Source organism: Leptopilina heterotoma, unplaced genomic scaffold (assembly GCF_015476425.1).
Source record: "Leptopilina heterotoma isolate Lh14 unplaced genomic scaffold, ASM1547642v1 Lhet_65, whole genome shotgun sequence".
Classification (NCBI taxonomy): domain Eukaryota; kingdom Metazoa; phylum Arthropoda; class Insecta; order Hymenoptera; family Figitidae; genus Leptopilina; species Leptopilina heterotoma.
This window is the reverse complement of record NW_025111152.1, coordinates 385590-408553: the sequence shown is the minus strand read 5'-3', so window position 1 is coordinate 408553 and position 22964 is coordinate 385590. Positions and strand designations below refer to the sequence as shown.

Sequence of the window (22964 nt, the reverse complement as noted above, 5' to 3'; positions counted from 1 at the left end):
CCTGATGGTAACAATACACATCAATATTATAGTAACATTACAGTAATATTATGCGGTAATATTTCTGTAACATTACTATTATATTACATACTTAAGATAAAATTGAAAAAAAGTTTATTTTCTAACGATAAAATAAAAAAAAATTTCTTTTTAATTCATTATCTAATGTATTATGACGATTGTTTTAAATAATAAATTCAATCTTGTACAAGTTAAATAAATTACATTCCCTTATTAGTCATAAATCAATTTGACAACCGAACGTGTTAGTCAGACGCCAGTCAATTTTCCTTGTAAAATTGACAAAAGTTAACTTTCCAAAATTTAAATAACATTATCAACAATAATCTCAAAAGGAGATTCCGTCAGGAAATATGGAATTAAAAAGGGAAAATTTAATCCTCCGAGACACGACTCTTAAATGATAATTTAATACACTTACTTTTAATTATCCAACGAAGAGTTTTTCTACCACAAGTCCTGAGAGATTGGTTTGATTGAATAAATATTCATTAATTCAATAATATCACTACTATTTATTAACTTTTCTACTAAATTTACATTAATATCACTTCTTATTTCCCCGGTCAATTCAATACATTCCTTTTCTTACACTCTCGACAAAAGTAGATATATGAATGCTCCTTTCCATACAATAATTCGTCTGCTCATCGACGCACTATATTAATCAAATCATAATGGGGAGTTTCCAAATTTTAGTTAAAAGAATCTCCCGCTTAAATTTAAAGAATATAAAGTATAGTAATAAAAAAAAATAATATCATTAATACAGTGACTAGACTCTACGTCACAATAATCCCCCCTTAGGCCAGAAATACTCTTCTAGTATTCTTGGACTAAATCAAATAATAAAAGAACATTTTTAAGAAAAATTATAATACTGTAAATTCGAATATTTCAACAAAAAAAAATAATTCAAAAAGAGTATCTCGTATTACAATCTTTTTCTCTCGTAGACTCATCAAGTTTTATAGTTACTATTATAACTTATATTTTAGTTTAAGAACAACAAAAAAAAATTTTAGATTGCTTGAAGAGTTGAGACAATATAGCAAAAAAAAATAATTTTAGAAAAATAAACAAAATTTTTATCAAATTAGAATTATATAAAATACTGAAAATGAATTATTTTCCTTGCTCCTGTTTCCTCTCTTCAATCAGCTGTTTCACCGCCATGTCGATTGTTTCTGCAGACATTCCTTTCATCGTGGTTGTCAACTCTTTGATAGCGGCGATCAGATCCTGACGTGGAGTAGCATTATTTACTACTTCACAATAGGATGGTGGTGGGGCTGAACTTTCCATTTCCATTTGAATTTGTTTCTGACCTTTCCACAATAGGTCTTTTTTCTCAATTTCCTCCGCCTTGGTCAAGTATTTAGCTTCTGATGTTGCTGCTTTTGGAGCTATGGTCAGATTTGTGGATTCCTGGAAATTCCACGCCTTCTCAGTGATTCCATCGGTGTTAGTGTAATTCTGCTGTTTGTCATCTTGTCTCCAAATCGAGGGTAACATTGGATTCTCTTCTCTCCTCACTTTACTTGGCCTCTTTGACGTTCCAGCCTCCCCCTGTCGTTCCCACGAGCTGTCATAATCTTCGTCAGTGTTTAGGCTTGTCCTTGATCCAGAATGGATATTTCTTTTATTCCTCCTCATTAGATATTTCCGATATCCTGATGCACACCTTGGACACGTAGCTACGGTCTGATATTTCCTACCACAGTTCTCGCAATGTGCTTCAGTTATCGGTTTCGGACAGTGAGACTTATTATGGTCCTTTCGCCAACAGTTCATACAGGCTCTTGGAGGAGGATCTATGGTAGGGTCTGTAGGTATAGAAACTAGGTCATTAAAAAGCACCCCAGTCTTCTTCCGCGGCAATGCTTCCCTGGGAATTGAATATTCCTGTTTTTCGATGGCTTGTTCCTGCTCATGATTAAGTGAAATATCATTTCTATTCGGAGGTCCTGCTTCTTTAGGTAATACTGATTCTACCTTTTCCAATTTATCCTCCTCTCTGGGATTCACAAGGTCCTCTTTTTCTAATATTTTCTTCCTGATTTCGATTTCTCTCTCCTGTTCTTCCCTCAGTCTTTCCAGATTGGTGGAATTTTTCGGGTCCTGTAATTTACAGAATCTTTCCAATTCTAATACGGCAAGACGATCCTCGTATTGTTCCCAACTTTCACCTTCCCTTCGTCTATTATCGTCTTTAAAGACATTCTTCTTTGATGCTCCTTTATGTTTAACTAGATAATTTGTATTTTCCTTCAATGTTCTAGAAAGCATATTAGAATTATTTCCCAATGGCGTGTCTATGATTGGAAAATCCAGAAATGATGGTGGCAAAGATATGTCTCTTGGTAATTCGAATTCTGCTGTGGGACGGTGTTTCGAATTGTTTCCGGCTCGAGTAATTCCTTGTCTAGACATTTTCGTAATTCCTTGTCAATCTGTTGCTATTCAAGTCTTCTTTCCCTTGTCAATCAGCTGTTCCTCGTCAAACGTTATCCTAGTCGAATCTGAAATAGAACAAAATTAATTAGTAATTATTTAATCATTTTGTGGTGATATATAACGTTTAAGATCAGTGATATGGATTTTGGGATTTCTACGACTATTATCCGTATGTAATACGAAAACTGAAAGAGATAATTGTTTAATAATTTCAAATGGACCTTCAAATTTCGGAGCTAACTTTGTTTGCGAATTTTTGTGTTCCACTTGATAATTTATGAGACTTTCTAAGTACTAAATCACCAACCTTGAAGTCAATTTCGTGTCGATTTTTATTATAATACTTAGTCTGTCTATTTTTCTCCTTGTCAATGAATTTTGTTACTAAGTCACGTAATGCGTCAAGCCTTTTAACCCTGTCTATCCATACTTCAGGTGAAATTTTTCGTACTTTGTCTTTACTTTCAACCTCTCGTCTTAAACTTTTCACTGGTCGAGGATGTCGACCAAAATTTAAAAATGCTGGAGAGGTTTTCGTCGTGGCTTGGGTTGCAGTATTGATTGCATGTCGAAACTCATGGACATGTAAATCCCAGTCACGATGATCATTCCCTATAAATGTTGATATCATGGTCTTCAAGGTCCGATTACTTCTTTCTACCGGATTAGCTTGAGGGTAGTAGGGTGGTGTAGTAATATGTTTTACCCCATATTCCTCAAGTGTTTCTTTGAGAGTCTTGTTGTCGAATTCTTTCCCATTGTCAGTCAAGAGAAAATCTGGTGTTTCCCATCTAAATAGGATTAATTCTTCCAAAGCCTTCGTCACTGATTTTCCATCTGCGGATCTTAATGGTTTTAATTCAATCCATCTTGAAAATAGGTCTTGAAATACAACCAGATATTTACATTTACTTTTACTTGGTGGGAATTCCATTGTATCTGCAGCAACTACTGCCCATGGTCTTTCTACAATTCTTTGTCCCATCATACCTACAGGTCCTGCTTGAGATACTTTATGAAGTTGGCATTGTACACAGAGAGTCACAAATTTGTGTACGTCGTTCCAAATTCCTGGCCAATAGTATTCTCTTGCGACCCTGTCATATGTTTTCTCTACTCCTAAGTGTCCCATAGATGGGATAGAATGAGCATCTTCTAATACCCTTAGTCTATGTTCATCTGGTACCACCAGTTTCCATCCATCTTCATCACCAATGATAGGGAGGAGCAAAGGGTCACTGCGATGACGGTACAAAAGGTCATTTTCAATTCTCCAACCAGGAAATCTGTTTGGAAATTTTCTGATCATTTCCCGTCGTCTGATGTACCATTGATCCTCAATTGTCTCAAAAGCGTCAATCATTTCGTCATCTTCAGTCATTCTTGATAATGCATCTGGAACTTGGTTTAATGCACCCTTTCGGTGAATAATCTCAAAATCCCAGTTCTGCATCTCCAAAGCCCATCTTGCGAGTCTTCCAGTCGGATCCTTTAAATTCTTCAGCCACTTCAATGTTCAGTAATGGCCTTGAATTTATATCCTTCGATATAAGGTCTAAACTTTTTTATAGACCAAAGTAGTGCTAGGCACTCCTTTTCTGTCACAGAATAGTTCCTTTCAGCCCCGGTCAATACACGGCTGATATACATCACTGGATGTTCTCCATCATCAAATTCCTGAGTCAGAACGGCACCAAGGGCATAACTACTTGCATCACACTGGATTGTGAAAGGCAAATTGAAGTCGGGGCGAGCGAGTACTGGTGCTGTCGTCAATTTTGTTTTCAGAGTGTCGAAGGCTTCCTGTTGTTCGTCTCCCCATTCCCATAGTCGTCCTTTATGCAGCATCTTAAAAAGTGGCAGTCTGATCTCACTGTCATTTTTGATGAATCTTGAATACCATCCAACCATTCCTAGAAATCTCCTAAGTTGTTTGATATTCGTGGGTGGTGGATAGCTTCGTACTGCTTCTGTCTTCTCTGGATCTGGCCGTAATCCTTCCTCGTCTAATAAATATCCCAAATATCGGACTTGTGAACATCCAAATTCACACTTGTCAGGATTAACAGCCAAATTTGCTTTCCTCAGTTCCTCTAAAACAAATTCTAACCTTTTTATATGTTCATCAAAGTTGTCCGTCACGATGATGATATCGTCAAGATATCCGAACACATAAGGTTCCACTTCTGGTCCAAAAAGAGAGTCAATTAGTCTCTGAAAAGTACTCGAAGCATTTACTAGTCCAAAAGGCATTCGGCAGTATTGCCAAAGTCCTGATCCGGGGATAGCAAAAGCTGTATACTTTTTGCTTTCTTGGGATAATGGAATTTGGTGATAGGCTAGCGTCAAGTCAATTTTTGAGATATATCTGGCTTTTCTCAATTTGTCCAAAATAGAGTCAATGGTCGGCAATGGGTACATGTCCTTTATTTTGACCTTATTAACGTCTCTGAAGTCCAAACATTGTCGAAAATCACCATTCCCTCTAGGCGTCAAAACTGGAGCTGTCCTCCAATTGCTGCATGATGGCTCGATTACTTTTTTCTTATACAGTTCTGCTGTATTTTTCTGTGACCAAGTAATCATTATTGGCGACATACGTCTTTGTCTGTGTTGTACAGGGGTTTCGTCAGTTACCCCGATGTGATGTTCGGTCAAGTTGGTCATTGGTAGTTCTTCCGATGGTGGTAGTACTAATCTTCTCACCAGGTCTTGAATGATATCCTTTTGTTGGTCCGTCAACGCAGAGATACCAGCACATTCAGCATATATTTCTTCTTCACCCTCAATAACATCTTTGACACAGAATACATGCCAGTCACCATCAAATACTCTCCAGAGACCAGGTCCGAGTTGAACTTCCATATTCCAAGCTTTACAAAAGTCGTTGCCCAGAATGATGTCTTGTGTAACTGAACTGAGAACTTTAACGTCAAACTGTTTTGAATGTCCGTCAACTGTTATATTCAGTTTTAACAACCCTGCTGTCTCTGTCTTGCCACCAATCGCACTCCTTATTGAGGTATTGCATGGCTGTAGTCGGTTCCTATATGGCTCTGCTACTCTGTCGTTGATCACAGATATCATCGCTCCAGGGTCAAATAGTGCCTCATAAGAATTGTTGCCGATGTGCATTCGAAAGAAATATCGATTTTCCAGTCGGCTTCCGTCTACATCCTGGTCAATATCAAGGTATGGGTCAGTTGTGCCCTTCACAACCTCTCCCCTCCCTTGGAACATTGATACTGATCCTTTATCAGTATCATTCATCCCCTCAATTAAACTCCGCTTATAGAGTGGATTACTATCCCCACTCTTGGCCTCCTTATCCTTAAATGAAAAATTAAATGAGTTTTTCTCATTCTTACTCTTACCTTCATCCCATGTCCATAGTTTGAATGAGTTTTTCTCATTCAATTCTTCAGTTCCTATCCTATCCTCTTTCCATATGAGTGGTACCTCTCCACTTTTGTCGTCTACTAACTCGTCACCCATGTCCCAACTGCATGTTGCACCTTCATTAATAGGGAATGAATTTAAACCTTTAATTTCATCTAATTTATCCCTATTTTTCCCAATTACTGTAACTTTCTCTTTGTCAAAAGAAACAGTAATTATTGGATCTGAGGGGGGTTGGTGGGGGGTACAGGCAGTGACTGCGCCCCCCATGGGCCGTTTCCCAAAGCGTTTCTCACATTAATACAATTTGGGCAAGTCAAGAAATTTACCCCCGGAGTTTTGCAAACTAGACAAATTTCTGTCTGCTTTACTCTGCTAGGGCAATGTGTTGCAATATGCCCAGGTTGTTGGCACACATAACATATTTTTAAAGGACATTCTGATACCCTATGTCCTACTGACTGACAAGAGAAGCATGCACCATAAAAAGGGGTTGGTGCACTTGCATTATTTGCCGGACCAGTTTGACCTGCAACAGGATTAACAGTGTTGTTATGTTGCTGCTTCTTCTTCCATTTCCCTGCCATCATAGCCGCGTACAACATGGCTGGATTTGGAGTTGATGTTGGTGTCACATTGGTGGTGGGGGTCGTCTGGTTGAGAGCGTCAACTTTTTCGTCAGTTTTCTCAACTTTCTTCTCCCCTTTTGTCTTCTTGTCCTTTTTCTTCTTTTCGTTCTTCTTCTTACTTTTCTTCTCTACTTCACTTGTTTCGACAACTCCCTCGTCTTCTATAGCTGCAACTTTCTTTTCATTTTTGTTGGTCCCATGTGTCTTGTCGTCCTTCTTGGTACCATGGAATGCAGCGGCTGGAAAACGCATTTTGTCTTTCGATGGTGGGGGAACATATCTGTCGTCCAAGTCTTTAACTTTTTCATATTGTCGTAAATTTTTCTCTAGTTTAGTCAGTGATTCTAAACTCGATGAGTCAACTTGTCTACGATAGGTGGGCATAAGGCCTTTATAAGCAATTTTAACTTGTTGCTTGACTGATAATGGTCTTTTTAAGTGTCCCATTATTAGTCTTAAACTTGTCAGATATGAAGAAATCTTTTCTCCTTTTGCCTGTGTCCTAGCCCTAAGTTCGTCAATTACCTCATCGTCGTCAACTGTTGTTAAAAATTCACGTCGAAAAGCTCTCTTGAACATCTTCCATGTGTCTATTTCTCGTCTGATAGTCCTATACCAACGACTTGCTTGACCTTTTAAAATACTGGGAATTGAATGTACTAAGTCGTCGTCGTCAATTACCATACAATCTTTGCAATCTTCTAGTCTGTTAAGGAAATCTTCAGGGTCAGCATTGTCATCTCCCGAAAATTTAACATCCCAATTAATCAATGTTTTAATTGTTTTTGACCTATTAATTGCTATGCTTTTGTCTGATTTTAATGACGATTCACTAGAAATATCTGAATCAGAGTCGCTTGATGAATCGGTAAATAATGTCCTTCGTACATTCTTTTCTTTATATTTTTTATTAGTTTGTCGTTTGTACTTGTCTTTGTTTTGAGAAATCTTTTTCTCCCTAGTCGAAAATTTGTCGGATTTGTCAGAGTCATTTTCACTATCACTGTCGTTATTTGATATTCCCTCCTTGGACAGAAATTTTTTTTTGTCTGTACTGGTTGAGGAATATTTCTATCACACTTATTTTCCCTAACCTTATCTTTATTTTGAATGGACTGAGAAAAATCTGTCTTGTCATTTTGTTCAAAATTCTGATTTTGACAATGTTGGACTATTTCTCTTTTTAAATGAGGGTTCATGTCATTTGGTGGCCACTCAAAATTATTTTCTACTCCATTATAGTCATTATGTTCACCGATAGGGAAAAGAGTATTAGTCATTTGTTTATTTAATTTAATAAACTGTCTGATTTCAGGACTAATACTGAGTCTCGAAACCGATTGTTGTAAACTAATGATATTTGGTGCCATTGTAGCCGAAATAATTGGTTGAGGTGTAGTCATGACCGTTGTAGTTATTGGTAAAGGAAATGTATGGGAAGTTGTTGTCAAAATCGAGGTAGTAGGGATACTAGCTGTAGTCATTACTGGTGTATGACTCATGCTTGAGGGACTTTGTCTATTGTACATTAAACTATTCTCCCCCCTCTCTGCTAACATTTCCTGATTTTTGTCAATTTCGCCTAAATTACCTAAATCTCTTATTTTAGGGCTGTCAGTTTCCTCCCCACTATCACTTGTCACTCCTGTACCCCTTGTCTGGCAAACGTTGGGAATTTCTTCCTTTTTGGGTGGTGTATATGCTTCAAGAAGAAAAATTTTACTTGAATTCCCACAGTCATATTCTTGGCAAAAAGGAATGTCTAATTCATCCGTAAAAATTGTTCTTAATTCAATTCGAAACAATCTTTCTCTGAGAACTTCTAATGTTCCTGCAATCGATAATTGTTTTGCAAGTAACATCGTTACTATTTGTCCTACCGGCATAGCAATAATAGATGTCCAGATATCTCTCATCTCGGGACTATCTAAAAGTATTGCCATTCTTTCTTTATAATCTATCATCTTCTCTATTGCGTGAGCCATTTCAATTGTCAAAAAAAAATTTTATTACACTAGTCAGTATTAACTTAGGATAATTTTGAATTTTCACGCTTAATCAAGAGTCAAAATAAATTAATTTCAATTTAATTCTGAAAAATTTTCAACCATTAAAAATAAAAATTTATTTTTAGGGCCTCACATACACTATATACGGTCCTGATACTATTCAATAATTTATTTAATTAATTTTATTCTTATTCAAACTTAAAAAGGATAAAAATTTTGAAAATTTGTTAATTATTAACAAAAAGGGGGCACGTCTCCCATTTAATACGGCCCTGGTCCTTTTTAAATTTTCACTATTTTACGGCAGAAATTTTCATCTCTTTTCCCAAGTCAAATTTCTCTTGTCAATTTCCGCATGAGTGATATTTTTGAGCCTACGTGACTAATTTCTGTCATGCGCAATAGATTCCCTAGTCGAAATTTTCCACTGACCGCCAATTTCTATGAACGAAACTGAATTTGAAAAATGATACAAAAAAAATTATCACTACGCGCATGCGCTATATGTCACGTGACTATTATAATTTTATTCAACACCAAGCACGTGTTGGCTAATTATTTAAATAATAATGACAAAAATTATTTATCACTCGCGAAAAATCAAGAAAAATTCACTGATTCTAACAAAATTAAAATTATTGAAATCGTCCAGGTATTACACGAAATATTCAACTTCTAAAAAAATGTCTAAATTGAGGTTATGGCGTCTCTCGCCATGCCGTCAACAAAAATTCTCAAGTGTAAAAATTTTCTATTTTACACAATTATCTCCTCCTCTCCCAAAGTCAAATACACTAATATATATCACAATAAATAATTTTCATATCGGGTATTATTAATTATTACAGGAAATAAATAATATGTCAATAGAGAAAAATATTCACATCAAAAATTCAACAAGTCAAAATCACAAATATATTTATTTTTCGTGTCTCAGAAATTTCCCAACAAATGTGCCCCACGTTGGGCGCCAATTTTATGACGATTGTTTTAAATAATAAATTCAATCTTGTACAAGTTAAATAAATTACATTCCCTTATTAGTCATAAATCAATTTGACGGCTCCAAGGATTTTGGAGGGAGCCAAAGCAAAAATTCCGAGGATAAGGGACTTAGCAGATTCGAAAATAATGTTTTAGAACCACGGAGGCAATAAAAATTTCGGCCCGGAATCCAGAGACCTACTATGATCTTATAAAACTGGCAACAACTTCGGTAAAGCCAGAGGAAACTGGCACCGAGATTGTAAAAATTAAGAGAACTCTTAAAAAGAAGGTTCTTGTTGTTGTCAAAAAGGGGGGTGAAACTTCAAAGTTCGCTGAGAATCTTACCTCCGTCCTTCAGGACAAGGCCGAGGTTACGGCTTTTGTCAGTAAAAAGACCCTCGAAATTCGGGAACTCGACGAAACAACTTAAGAGGCGGACGTTTTAACCGTCTTAAAGGAGAAGTTGCAAAAGCCCGAATTAGCTGTGACTTGCTTGAGTGAAACGGACAGCGAGAGTCTGCTTAAGCTGGGCAAAGTGCGTATTGGTTGGATAAACGCATCTATCCGAACGCACTTAGAAGTGACAAGATGTCAAAAGTGCCTAGCCTATGGACACGTGACCCGAATTTGCAAGGGCCCCGACAGAACAAAACTGTCAAAACAAAAACAAAACTGTCGGAGATGCGGCGAACACATTTCGCCAAGAGTTGTACTAGCGACAAGCCAAAGTGCATTACGTGTACAGATTTGGGAAAAACGGAAGTCAACCATATCCCTGGAAGAATTTCCTGCCCGGTTTACAAGGAGGAACTGGAGAAACTTAAAAGGGCAAATCCCTAAAGCTCCTTCAAGTCAACCTGCATACAAGTAAGGATGCACAGGTGCTCCTGATGCAAACAGTTAGGGAAAATGAGGTCGATATCCTGTTCTGCAGTGAGCAGTATCAAGGAAGCGACCTCGCACCTTGGTATCAGGATAAGGCGAAGAGAGCCGCCATCAAGCTGTGCAACCCAGAATTGCGGGTTAACAAGTTCTTGGAGACAAGCAGCGGGTTTGTGTGGATAGAGGTGGCTAATATACGTATGTATAGCTGCTACTTCTCACCCAACGACCCACTGACCACCTTCGAAGCCAATATAGAAGACCTAGAATCGAGCCTCATAGAATCCAAGCTGGATGTCATCATCACTGGCGATTTTAATGCAAAATCGCCAGAGTGGGGTGAGACGAGGCTCGACAAGAGAGGAATTCTGATTGGAGAAATAATCTCCAAGAACGATTTATTAGTTGTAAACTGAGGAAAAACCTGGACATTTAGACGAGGTGCGATCGGATCGATTATAGATCTAACGATCGCATCGTCTAATAAATTTAGCCGCATAAGCGACTGGCGGGTCTCTGAGGAATATATAGCAAGTGACCACCAGTACATTGAGTTCTCAGTCTCATTGGAAGACACACGAGGAGGAAAAAGACAGGAAGCTCCTAGTCGCAAAATCTTCTCGTGGAACATTAAGAAACTCGACAAGGAGAAATTCAGCCGGTCCCTAGAAGAATCTATCTTAAATGAGGATTCTGGTTGGGTGAGGAGGCCGAAAAGTCTAAATGGAGAGGTGCGAGCAGTGCGAAATATAATCATCACCGCTTGCAATGCGTCGATGCCACGTCGCAAAGGGGCCTTTCCAAGGAAAAAATCCTTGCACTGGTGGTCAGAGAAGCTGGTCTCCTTGAGAAAGGAATGCCTCAAAGCAAGAAGGACATACACCCGATCTAAGGGAGATCCTTTGCTGAAAGAGGCTTTCAAGGAGGCAAAAAATAACCTCAAAAAAGAGATCCGCAAGTCGCGGCTCTGTAGCTGGAAGGACCTAATCGAGGAAGTCGATAAGAACCCATTGGGTCTGGCTTTTAAAATCGTGACTAAGAAATTAGTGACGAGGCAAAAGACCCCCGGCCTGGACAATCCCGATTGGGTCAGAAAGATAATAAGTTCTTTGTTTCCTCCTGCAGAACCATACCTTAGACGGGACTGGAGTTCTTGCAAAGTCGGAGAGGAAGAACTCTTCACACTAAGTGAACTGCAAAAAGCAGGCAAAAGATTGAAAACAGGCAAGGCGCCTGGAATCGATAGGATAAGTAACGAGATCCTAAAGTTGGTAATCGACACTTCACCCCAGATTCTGCTTCGATGCTTCAATCTTTGCCTTGAGAGAGGAGAGTTCTTCCGCGACTGGAAGCGACAGAGGTTGGTCCTCCTAAGGAAAGGTGAAAAACCTTTAGATAAGGTTTCATCGTACAGGCGTATATGCCTGCTAGATACGATGGGTAAACTTTTAGAGGATATGGTTCTGCAGAGAATGCAAAGCCACTTGACCGAAGAGAATCGTCTGTCCGATCACCAATTTGGTTTCCGTAAAGGCAAGTCCACAGTTGATGCCACCCAGGCAGTTGTGAACATAGCCAAAGCAGGAAAAAACAAATTGGGACCTGGAAAAAAGAAGAGCTTCTGCGCGTTGGTAGCAATTGACATACGCAACGCGTTTAATTCCGCAAGATGGAAAGATCTCATCGAGTCGATGAAAAAGAAAAACATGCCGCCCTACTTGTTGCGGATAATGAATAATTATCTTAGCGACAGGTGGGTTATATACAGAGAGGGAGACACCTGCACTCTCAGGGAAGAGATGCAGCGTGGGGCTCCTCAAGGCTCGAGGGTGGGTCCATTTGTATGGAATGTATCTTATGATGATTTTCTGCGAATGGATCTGCCCGAAGGTGCGGTGATCGTCGGCTTTGCGGACGACGCGTTGTTCGTGTGCACTGCTGAAAGTGAGGAGGCTCTTAGGACATTGGTGAACGAATGTCTGCGACTAGCAAAAAGCTGGCTGTATACCAGAGGTCTTAAAATGGCCCTGGAAAAGACCGAGGCACTGCTGGTCACAGACAGACGTGGTTATGAGCTCCCACGAATCGTGATAGACGGATTCGAGGTCAAGTGGAGTAAGCAAATTAAATATCTTGGTGTGGAGTTAGATAGAAGGTTAAACTTCCACCACCACATGGCTACGGCGTCAAATAAGGCGATCGAATGTGCGGCTAATCTTTCACGGTTAATGCCAAATGTAGGCGATCCCCGTGAACAAAAAAGAAGACTGGTGGCGAGCGTCGCCCACGCTAAAATGCTCTATGCAGCACTAGCGTGGGCCCCATCCTTAAGGAGTAAAAGATGTGTGACCATCTCTGAAAAGATACTGTCGGCGCAGAGATAGATAACAACGCGTATCATCTCTGCATATAAGACGGTATCTACGAGTGCTGTGCAGGTCCTTGCAAGTGTCCCGCCAGCAGATCTTTTGGCGAGGGAAAAAGAAGAAATGTTTCTCTTTTCTAAAGAAAGCAGTTCCTCGGATGAGGAATTAAGACCAAGCAAGGGCCTGATACTCGAAGAAGCGAGGCACAGGCTCATAGAAAGATGGCAAGAAAGATGGGATAGTGAGGAAAAAGGTCGATGGACTTATCGCCTTATCCCGGTAGTCGCCACCTGGATAAATAGGAAGCACGGTCAGGTTTCCTATTATTTGACTCAGGCGCTTACAGGTCACGGGTGTTTTAACTCGTACCTGTGTCGCTTTAAATTACGCGAGGACGAGGTGTGTGCATATTGCCAGTTTCCTGAGGACAACGCGGAGCACACCCTCTTCTCATGCAGAAAATGGGACTTGGAGAGGCGGGCCATGTTCGAAGGTGAAAACAGTCAAGTTACACCGGAGAACATGGTATCGCTGATGACCCAGTCAGAAGAGAATTGGCGGCAAGTCGAGAACTTCATAATCTCGGTTATGTCGAGGAAGGACCTCGACGGCCGCCAAAAAAGCGTAATTTAAACAGCTTTCAAATTTGTTTGTTCGTTTCTTATTAATTTATTTTGTGATTTATTTGTCCTTCTACATTTTTTAATTTGTTTTGTTTTTTTTATTCGTTTTTGTATAGTTTTGTCTTTTCAACGTTATATACCTGTTTACTTTTTTTTCTTTTCTTTTTTATATCCGTTTGCGATTTTATCTTTTGACTTTTAACACTTCTTAAATAATTTTTTTTTATTATTATTGTTGTGCTGTAAATTCCGCTTAGACTATGAAATAGTTTTAATCATTTTTTTAACTATGGACGCAGGATAACCGCAGAGAAAAGCAGAAAGTCGCACTAGCGACAGAGTTGGAGCGCCACCCTCGAAGGCTAAAGTCTTACGACAGTTCCGAGGGAGGGTAAAGGGCTCCAGAAGAAGGGTTACGGGTTTTAGTGGGTCGGGCTGGTAGTAGGTCGCCAGTTAATTAAATTTATTATAACATTTATTTATCTTTTTTTTAATATTTCCTTTTGTTTCATTTTACCAACTCCACATAACCTTGAAATGCGGAATCCAGAAATCTGTAGGCAGATTTTCCAAAAGTCCCTAAGCAAAAAAAAAAAATAAATAATAATAATAATAAACGACAGTATTATTAATTTAAAATTACTTAATTTAATTATTAAATTATTAGATTATTATTCTTAGATTTCTTATTCTGATTTTGTACAAAATAAAAAATAAATGTTGTAAATAATTTTATACAAAGCTAGAATTGCACATTTTAATATACATATAAAACTTTGGAGTATATACACTGAGAGACCTTTGGTCAGCAGCAGACTTTCGATAGGCTGCTACTGACCATTTTAGTGGTACGCTACAGGACTATACTTTTGGGTTGCTGCTGTACAATTTTGGGCGCGTGACAGTCCAAAAGTTGATTAGCTGCAAACCTATGACGGCATCCCCACTACTTCGGTGAGCTTCTCACCAACATTTTGGACTGTCACGCGCCCAAAATTGTATCGCAGCGCTCTAAAACCATAGTGGAGCTGCTATCTCATACGTTGTTCCGCTGCAGTCCAAAAGGTCTCTTAGTGTAGTATTATAATCTTAATGACTTTGACTTCAGGCTACGATCGGTGCGTATGACAGTAGTGACGTCATCACACACACACACACAGGTCTATAGTAGTAGTGGTACGGATTACTACTTTTTCGAGTAAAAAGTTCGCTCTGCAATAGTAAAAGTTGTTTCTTGCAGAAGTAATTTTTATTTTCCGAGTACTAATTATTAGAATTTCTACGAGTAATATTTACTACATATCGAATGTAAAAAGTAATACAAAATTTAATAAAATTTACAATGACGATGTAAAAATTAAAATTCTTAAAGCAATTTTTAAAAGTGACTAATGTAATAATTACTATTAGTAATTTTTACTACCAGAAATAGTAATATTTACTTCATGCGAAGTACATTTTACTATGAATAGTAATTTTTAATATAAAAGTAGAATTATTACTATTCCATAGAAACTTTTACTAGAAACTCAGCACTATTTTTCTCCGTGTAAGTATGGATTGTTGCGGACTAATTACGGACTGAATTCGTAGACATTCAGGATTACTCTGGAGTGTTTTCGGATTCAGGTTTTCGTTCGGATTGATATCAGACTAGCGCGGATCATTTTCGGTCCTTTTTCGTACAATTTTCGGACTAATCCGTACTAATCTGTCCGTATTTAATCCGGAATTAGTCCGAAATTTTTACCAGGGTATTCATCGAATTATAATTTATTATTAATAATTCCTTTTTTATCCTGAACGAGGATTGTCACAGGTCAGGAAAATAAGGGAAAAATCATGAAATTTTATTAAAAGTACTGGAAAAATTAAATTTTTCGAATTCATAAGAAATTTTTGATGTCTTTTTAGTTTGTCTTAAATTCTATTGAAATCAGTTGAATTTTTTAATATATGAGACGCGATATAAAGAAAGGGACCTAAGAAGGAAACGAATTACAGGTTATGTTTACAACACATTTATCTTGATTAAAAGTTTCTTTTAGTTTCTTGGGTCAAACCATTTTATTTCGCCTAATAAAAAATTTCAGTACTCAGGGAGATTTTCTTACATCTTCTGGGATGACGAAATGAACAATGATTTGTAAAAAATAATTACATTTCATATAAAAAAAGATGTTATAAATTGAGAGTAGGGGAGACTGGGGTAAACCCGCTCACTTTTTTTCAGATCGGCTAAAATCTAGGAAATTATTCTCTAAATCCAAGTTAATTTATATCATTTGAAAGCTTATGATTTCTACTAAAAAAATTAAAAAGAGTTTTTGATTTATATTTTTTAGTTTTACTTAGAGAAACTTTTTAATAAACATATACCAAATTTCGAAATCACAATTTTTCAGGGTAAACCCGCTCACCTTATCTTTTCAAGACGGAAGAGTTTTATTTTTTAAATATTAAAGTTCGTCTTATTCCCGTCTTAAGTATGAATTATTATTGATAATTTATGAGTTTTATAAACAATTCTATAAACAACAAATTGGTTTAATAAATAATGAACATAGATTTCATGAATTACAACTATGGATTTAAATAGTGTTATATTTTATTAAGAGAAAGTGAAATGTAGTTACAATTTTGGTTTTAATAAGTCATAAATTGTGTTATTGTTGAAATATAATACGTGAAATTATTTTATTCTAAATTTTAAATTTAAAACTAAGTGAGCGACTTTACCCCGAGTGTATTCCTAACATTTCAGAATAAATTTAATTAAATCTTTTTAAAATAAGACAAAACTATATATGTACTTCGAAGAAGGACATCCAATAGCAACAAAAAAAATTTGCCAGATAAATTAAGACTCAAAAATAATGATCGAAAAACTTAAAAATCCAAAATACGTTTTTTTTCTGACACCTCTAAAAACATTTGATCGTCTCTGATTCTATGTTGAGTTTATGAAACTAAACGAAAGTTCGTTAATATAAGTTGAATGTCAAGTACTATTCACAGTACCAATATCTTCATCTTAAGTTGAGTTCATGGCGTAAAATCGCTAGTGAGCGGGTTTACCCTGTGAGCGGGTTTACCCCAGTCTCCCCTACATGAAAAAAGTTACATTGACAGACATTATTAAATATTTAAAAAAGGAGTAATCTCTTTAAGAAATATAAAAAAAGCGATTGATATTAATTTTTAAAGACTGAATTTGTGTTTTGAACTTAATAAAAGTATCAAATGATTTATAATAAACTGTAAAATATGTTATTTAAGTTTCTGTATAAAATGTCAAAAATCGATCATATTTAACAATTTTTTTGGCAAAGTAATTTAATTTTTTTAAATCAGAATTATTTAAATAATAAGTATTTTAAATACACTTTAATATTATTTAAATACTTTTTTGATTATCAACTGAGAAATATAAAAAAATTTACCTTAAAAATTAACCATTCTTCATTTTATCGGGATTTTGAATGTTTGTAACTTCGTTAGAGAAAAACCGATTTATGCCAAATTTTTGGAGCATGTAGATTGAAACAATATCTTCCTGCTGCTAAAATTTCGCGTTGGGTTTTGCACTAGTCTTCAAAAGAAATTGATTTAAAAAAGTGTTTGTTTTGAAGGTTATTGACAAGTATTATAGCTGACTTGAAGTTGGTTTGTTTTAAAGTGACTTTAAAAAAATCGTTTTATTTTGAATTTGACTTTTATTGCAAGTAGCAAACCAACTTCAAGTTAGTTATAATACTTGTCTGTAACCTTCATGTTGACTAAATTGAACATTTAAATTACGATCCAACCTTTCTGGACAACTACTCCAGATGTCACTTGTGTTCCCTTTTGGACAATAGTTACTTTCTCTATGTATATTCGCTTCCGGTTTTACCTTCTGTTAAGAGTTACATCGGCTTTCTAATTATCATTTACCTTTTGTATTTCTGAGTGTATAGTAAAACCCCATTTCAGATATTTTGTGTGTTACCGTTTTCCCTGGCATCAGAACCTTTCGTTAACAGTTCAAAATAAACAAATTTTTTTAAACAATTTCTTTTGAAAACTATTGCAAAACCCAACGCGAAATTTCAGCAGCAAGAAGATATTGCTTCAATCTACATGCTCCAAAAATTTGACATAAATCGGTTTTTCTCCAACGAAGTTACAAATATTCAAAATCCTAATAAAATGAAGAATGGTTAATTTTTAAGGTACATTTTTTTATATTTCTCAGTTGATAATCAAAAAATTATTTAAATAATATTAAAGTGTATTTAAAATACTTATTTTTTAAATAATTCTGATTTACTTAAATTAAATTGAGCACCTGGATCGTAGAAGGGCACGTAAATTTTTCTCGGCCGAAATCGAAGTCCCCTAGACACTTAAAATTCAATTTCTGAATTTTAATATTTTAAATACACATCCTTATAGAAAATTTCATTGCGCATCTTTTTTTCTTATGACATTTTTTTGTATCTATAACTGTTTTTGAAATATTTAAGAAAAATTGATTTTTTGAAAACTGCAAATTTAATAACATTTTTCACTTCAACTCGCGATAATTCAGATGATTTTAAATATTTTTCAATTTACCAAAAAAGAAAATACGTCTAAAGATATTCTACGAATGATAAAATAGGAAAAAAATTATTTTCTTTATAAACAAAATTGTTATTAATTTTTGCTTCCTCTTAAAGGAAGCCTTATAGTGATGTCGATTTCCGAATTTTTTAAAATCAATTATTTTTACAAATTTTCAAGTGTAGTATATATAATAGTGTAGTATATATATAATTGAAAAACTGACATTGGATTCGTTATCAGCGACCCCAAAAACCCTCGAGTGACAAGTGTCAAGCGAATCGAAATTTAAAAAAAAAAATGTCTGCCATATTGGATTTGCCATTCGGAATTTTGAAAAACTGACATCGAATTCGTCATCAGCGACCCCGAAACCCCCTGAGTATACATTTTGAATCGAATTTGCAAATTTATTGAATGTTGGTGTAAATTTTGATGTTTTTGACTATAATGCATTTACTTCTTCAAAATTTTGATTCCGCCATCTTGAAATCAGAATTTCTCTATTTTTTATTTTGAAAGTACAACTATTTTGCCTACCAATAGCACACGGAAAGAAATCTGCTAGTATTATACCATTGGGCGGCCAATAGACTTATGCCATCTGACGCCACCACTACTTTTCAGGCCGAGTAGATGGAATTAGTACATCTCTGCGTAGAATAATACCATGCAGCGATGGACTAATAGCACCCAGGTGTGATTTTTTGGTCGGCCCATAGTTGGGCCAACTTTTACAAAGTCGGTCCAACTTCTCGTGCCAGAGGTTGGGCCAACCATACAGATGATAACGGTCGCCGTCTAATGGCGACGATGGTTGGCCTGACAACTCATAAGGAAGTTGGCCCAACTTACAATGCATATGTTGTGCCAACTATACATTTCAATGGTTGGTCCAAAGACTGAGGCCAAAGTTGGCACAACTTTAGATGCGTAAGTTGGGCCAACCACAATTTTCAAAGTTTGGCCAACTTCAACAGCCAAAGGTAAAAAATTATTAAAAAACTACATTATTTAAACAATTAACACGTTATTATTAGCGGGAACATCAGATATAACCTTTACCTATTATTATTAAACACAATCTCATACATACATTTTCGAAAATATCTAACGCTCGCTGGGATCGAACCCCTAACCTAACGCACCGAAGACTTATACACTGACCACTACGCTGCGCTCATATGGGAGTACATACCGTTAAATGTATATTAAAGCTGCAACAGTCGGGCCAACCGTAGCCCAGAGTTCGGCCGACCGAAACTGAAAGTCTTTTAAACTACGTTTGGATGAGTTGTGCCAACCTTTGTCGCCAAAGTTGTCCCGACGGTTGGTTAAACTCTGCACGTAATGGTTGGCTTGCAAAGTCGGGCCAACTGTGGGCACTAGTACCAAAACTTCGCTTGCCAAAGTTCGGCCAACCTTGGGCCAACCTTCAAACTCTGGCGGCCAATCTAAATTCGCACCTGGGCATCTACTCGCCTGAAAAGTAGTAGTGGGGGTCCGATAGAATAAGTCTATTGGCCGCCCAATAGTATTTTATCTAGCAGATTTCTTTCCGTGCATACTTAAGAAAGGTTTAAAAAATTTTTTTAGATCTGAAAAAAAATATTTAAAAAATGTACTTATTTTTTTGAGTTTTTTTTCAAATTAGCCACCATATTGGATTTTGTGTTGATCGAATCGCTATTTTGACCCCAGCCCGTGTAGAAATTGCCATATCTAGGCCATAACATGGCATGAAACACCTTCCCAGATCGGGCCCAAGTCTGGCCAGATTTGGGCCCGATCTGGGAAGGTGTTTCATGCCATGTTATGGCCTACACAATGATTAAAAGATCTGGCCCCGATTTGGGACATGGTTAAATTTCTACACGGGAGAATTTGAAAGAGCGACTCCCAAAACCCCCTACATCTCATTGCTGCTAAAATTTATTGTCTAAAAATACTTTAAATCGTGTATTGAAGTCCAAGTAAAAATTTTTGTCATTTGGGCGTTAATGGGTTAAAAAAATAGTGAATATATGAAATAATTTGTTTAATAATTACAAACAATTTAATATATATTTATATAAATGTTTTTTTTTATTTTCTCGAGTATTTTCTTTCCTTGTGGTTTTGAAAATTAAAATAAAAAAATTAATTAAAATAAAATAAATACAATTAATATATATTTATATTAAAATGTTTATTGTTTTATTTTAACATATATTCTTTCCAATAAACTTCAATGAAAACTACAAAAAAATTCTTTTTGGTGCAGAGGAAACAAAGTTCATTATTTGTTAACTATTATTGTTTATAACTATTAAAAATTATTTTAACAAAAGGGAGATAAATTCATCAAATGAACCTAAAGTACAATATAAATATGAAAAAACAAAGTTTTTTGATGGAGAAGAACCAAAGTTAACTATTTGTTAACTAATATTGTTTATAACAGTTTAGATAAATTATTTTATGATTCACTATGTATCTGGAGGTCATATATTATATTAATTGAAACTGATTTAGGACATGTAATATTGTTTATAACAGTTTAGATAAATTATTTTATGATTTACTATTTATCAGGAGGTCATATATTATATTAATTGAAACTGATTTAGGACATGTGTAGTAACGAAATAAGAAAATAATCTTTCATTTTTAAAGGAAAGTACACAATTAATTTGTTAACTTTTTGTTTGTAAAAAAAATGATGAACAATTGAATATTCTTAGGTTTGCATGGAGGGATATCTTGAGAAATTATTCTCCTTTTATTTAAAACAAAAAACACTCAAATCGATTAAAAATTGTAGTCTGTAGACATTTTTGAGAAGTAAATTGTAAAAAAATCCCATTGTGCGGCGTTTGAAAATTTTGTAAAACTCATTAAACGCGTCGGCCCACTCCAAAAAAAATTAATTTATTGTTTATAAAAATTTTTTTTTTAGGGGAGAGTCTCCAGTTGTGAGACACCTCCAGTTGTGAGACAGTCAATTTTTTTTAACATGCAATATTAAAAAGCCGATTGGTTTATATAAAAACATTTCTTTTTATATGAGCCAACTATTTCGTGTACGCCGAAGCGGATATATAAACTGTTTTTGTTAAATACCAACACTGTGTGTGATAATCGACTAAAAAGCGTTTTTTCAATAAATGCAAAGTACTTTTTTTCCAAGTTAATTAATTGGAAAAGGTAAATGTAATGCATTTTCTTTTAGTGTTTTCCTTATATTTTGTGATGCAATATTGCATTGTTCCAATCTACGGTTGAGAATAATTTAATTTTCCTTTTTCAAAATAGCGCCAATTTCTGGGTGTGAGACACAGCATATCACCAGTTGTGAGACGGTGTCAACACCCATCTGGGCAGCATAAAAAATACGACTTTGCAGGCATACTATTTAAATGTTGTTTTGATTTTTTTTCTAGTATTTTTGGGCATGTCAAGTGGAAAAAAGTCAATTGATTCAGAAGAAATCAATTTTAATGCTCTTGTTGAAGCTATTAAATTGTATTTTTTTGATAGTCGTATTTTGGCGAATAAATATTATTATTTAGTGTATAATAATATATATTATTAATATATTTAATTATTTCTACTAAACATAACGTTTTATGTCAAACTTATTAAATTTTAGCAATTTTTAATGAGTGTCTCACAACTGGAGACATTTTTTTTTTTTGAAAAAAGCGATGTGCTCGGAAAATGTATCGTAACATTTTTTGAGTTTATCGAAACACTACACTTTCTTTTAATAAAAGTTGCGTATTTCTGTTACCTTTCGAACGGTGTATTTTATTTACAATTTCGTTTACCCGTTTACAATTTACGGGTCAAAAATAAAACCCGTCTCACAACTGGAGACTCTCCCCTACATTTCTTAAAAGTCGAAAGAAAACTAAAACTTTCATTCTTTGACAAGTTTTTTGTAAACTCAATATTTTCAGACTCATAAGCTACTGAAAATATGTCTACTAGTGCAGGCGCTGGGGGAAGTTGAGTATGCAAAACCCGAGGACCAAGATTTTTTGATTGATTCATATAGATGAAGTCCTACCATATATGAAAACCCATGTTGCCGGAAAAAATTGTGGTAACTTTGGCCGCCATATTGATTTTAAGGGTGAAATTTGTTTTTCAATATATTGCAGTAAATAACAATTGGACAAAATTTTTGTAGAAACATTTTTTGTAGATATTAATAATATCTATAACTTTCATTAAAAACTTTTTTTCCTATTTGTAACAATACAAAAGTTATAAACAAAAGAATTATTAAAATTAAGGGATGCAAATTTTGAAAATTAATTTACTTTTAATTTTACATTTTACAAAAAAAACTCATCAGAGACAATTTAAAGGAAATTTTCTAACGAATAATTTGAGTGGTCACAATAAAAGATTGCGTTAACTTTATTGACCTTGGATGACGGCAAAGACGGCGGAGTATGGCCAATCCTGGCTTTCAAGATCCACGCGTAAGACGAAATTGTCGCTGTAATGAAATAGAAAACCCGAGGACCAAGATTTTTTGATTGATTTATGTAGATGAAGTCCTACCATATATGAAAACCCATGTTACCGGAAAAAATTGTAGTAACTTTGGCCGCCATATTGATTTTAAGGGTGAAATTTGTTTTTCAATATATTGCAGTAAATAACAATTGGACAAAATTTTTGTAGAAACATTTTTTGTAGATATTAATAATATCTATAACTTTCATTAAAAACTTTTTTTCCTATTTGTAACAACACAAAAGTTATAAACAAAAGAATTATTAAAATTAAGGGATGCAAATTTTCAAGATCCACGCGTAAGGCTAAATTGTCGCTATAATGTAATGGAAAAGTGAAATGAGTGTTGAAAAGTTTAAAGTATGATAACAATTGAATAAATAATTATTGTTTAAAACAATCTTTATAAACAATTTCATAAACAAACTTTGTAATTACTATTGGAATTTTTTTTATAAATGATATTTTATTCTGAAACATGTCAAATAGAATACA

The 22964-nt window shown here is 35.4% G+C and overlaps 2 protein-coding genes across 3 annotated transcripts in view; one reads left to right on the top strand and one right to left on the bottom strand.

Annotated features, from left to right (window-relative positions):
• The window catches only part of LOC122510013 (enhancer of rudimentary homolog), an 87284-nt gene that overhangs the window by 38521 nt on the left and 25799 nt on the right, over window positions 1-22964 (top strand). The gene's annotated exons all lie outside the window — the stretch shown is intronic.
• The window catches only part of LOC122510011, a 197330-nt gene continuing 174644 nt past the window's right edge, over window positions 279-22964 (bottom strand). For both annotated transcript variants that reach the window (XM_043624390.1, XM_043624389.1), the window contains one exon: window positions 279-2543. In XM_043624390.1, the coding sequence (XP_043480325.1) occupies window positions 1147-2454 (1308 nt within the window). In that variant the 5' untranslated portion in view covers window positions 2455-2543 and the 3' untranslated portion in view covers window positions 279-1146. The remainder of the gene's footprint in view (window positions 2544-22964) is intronic.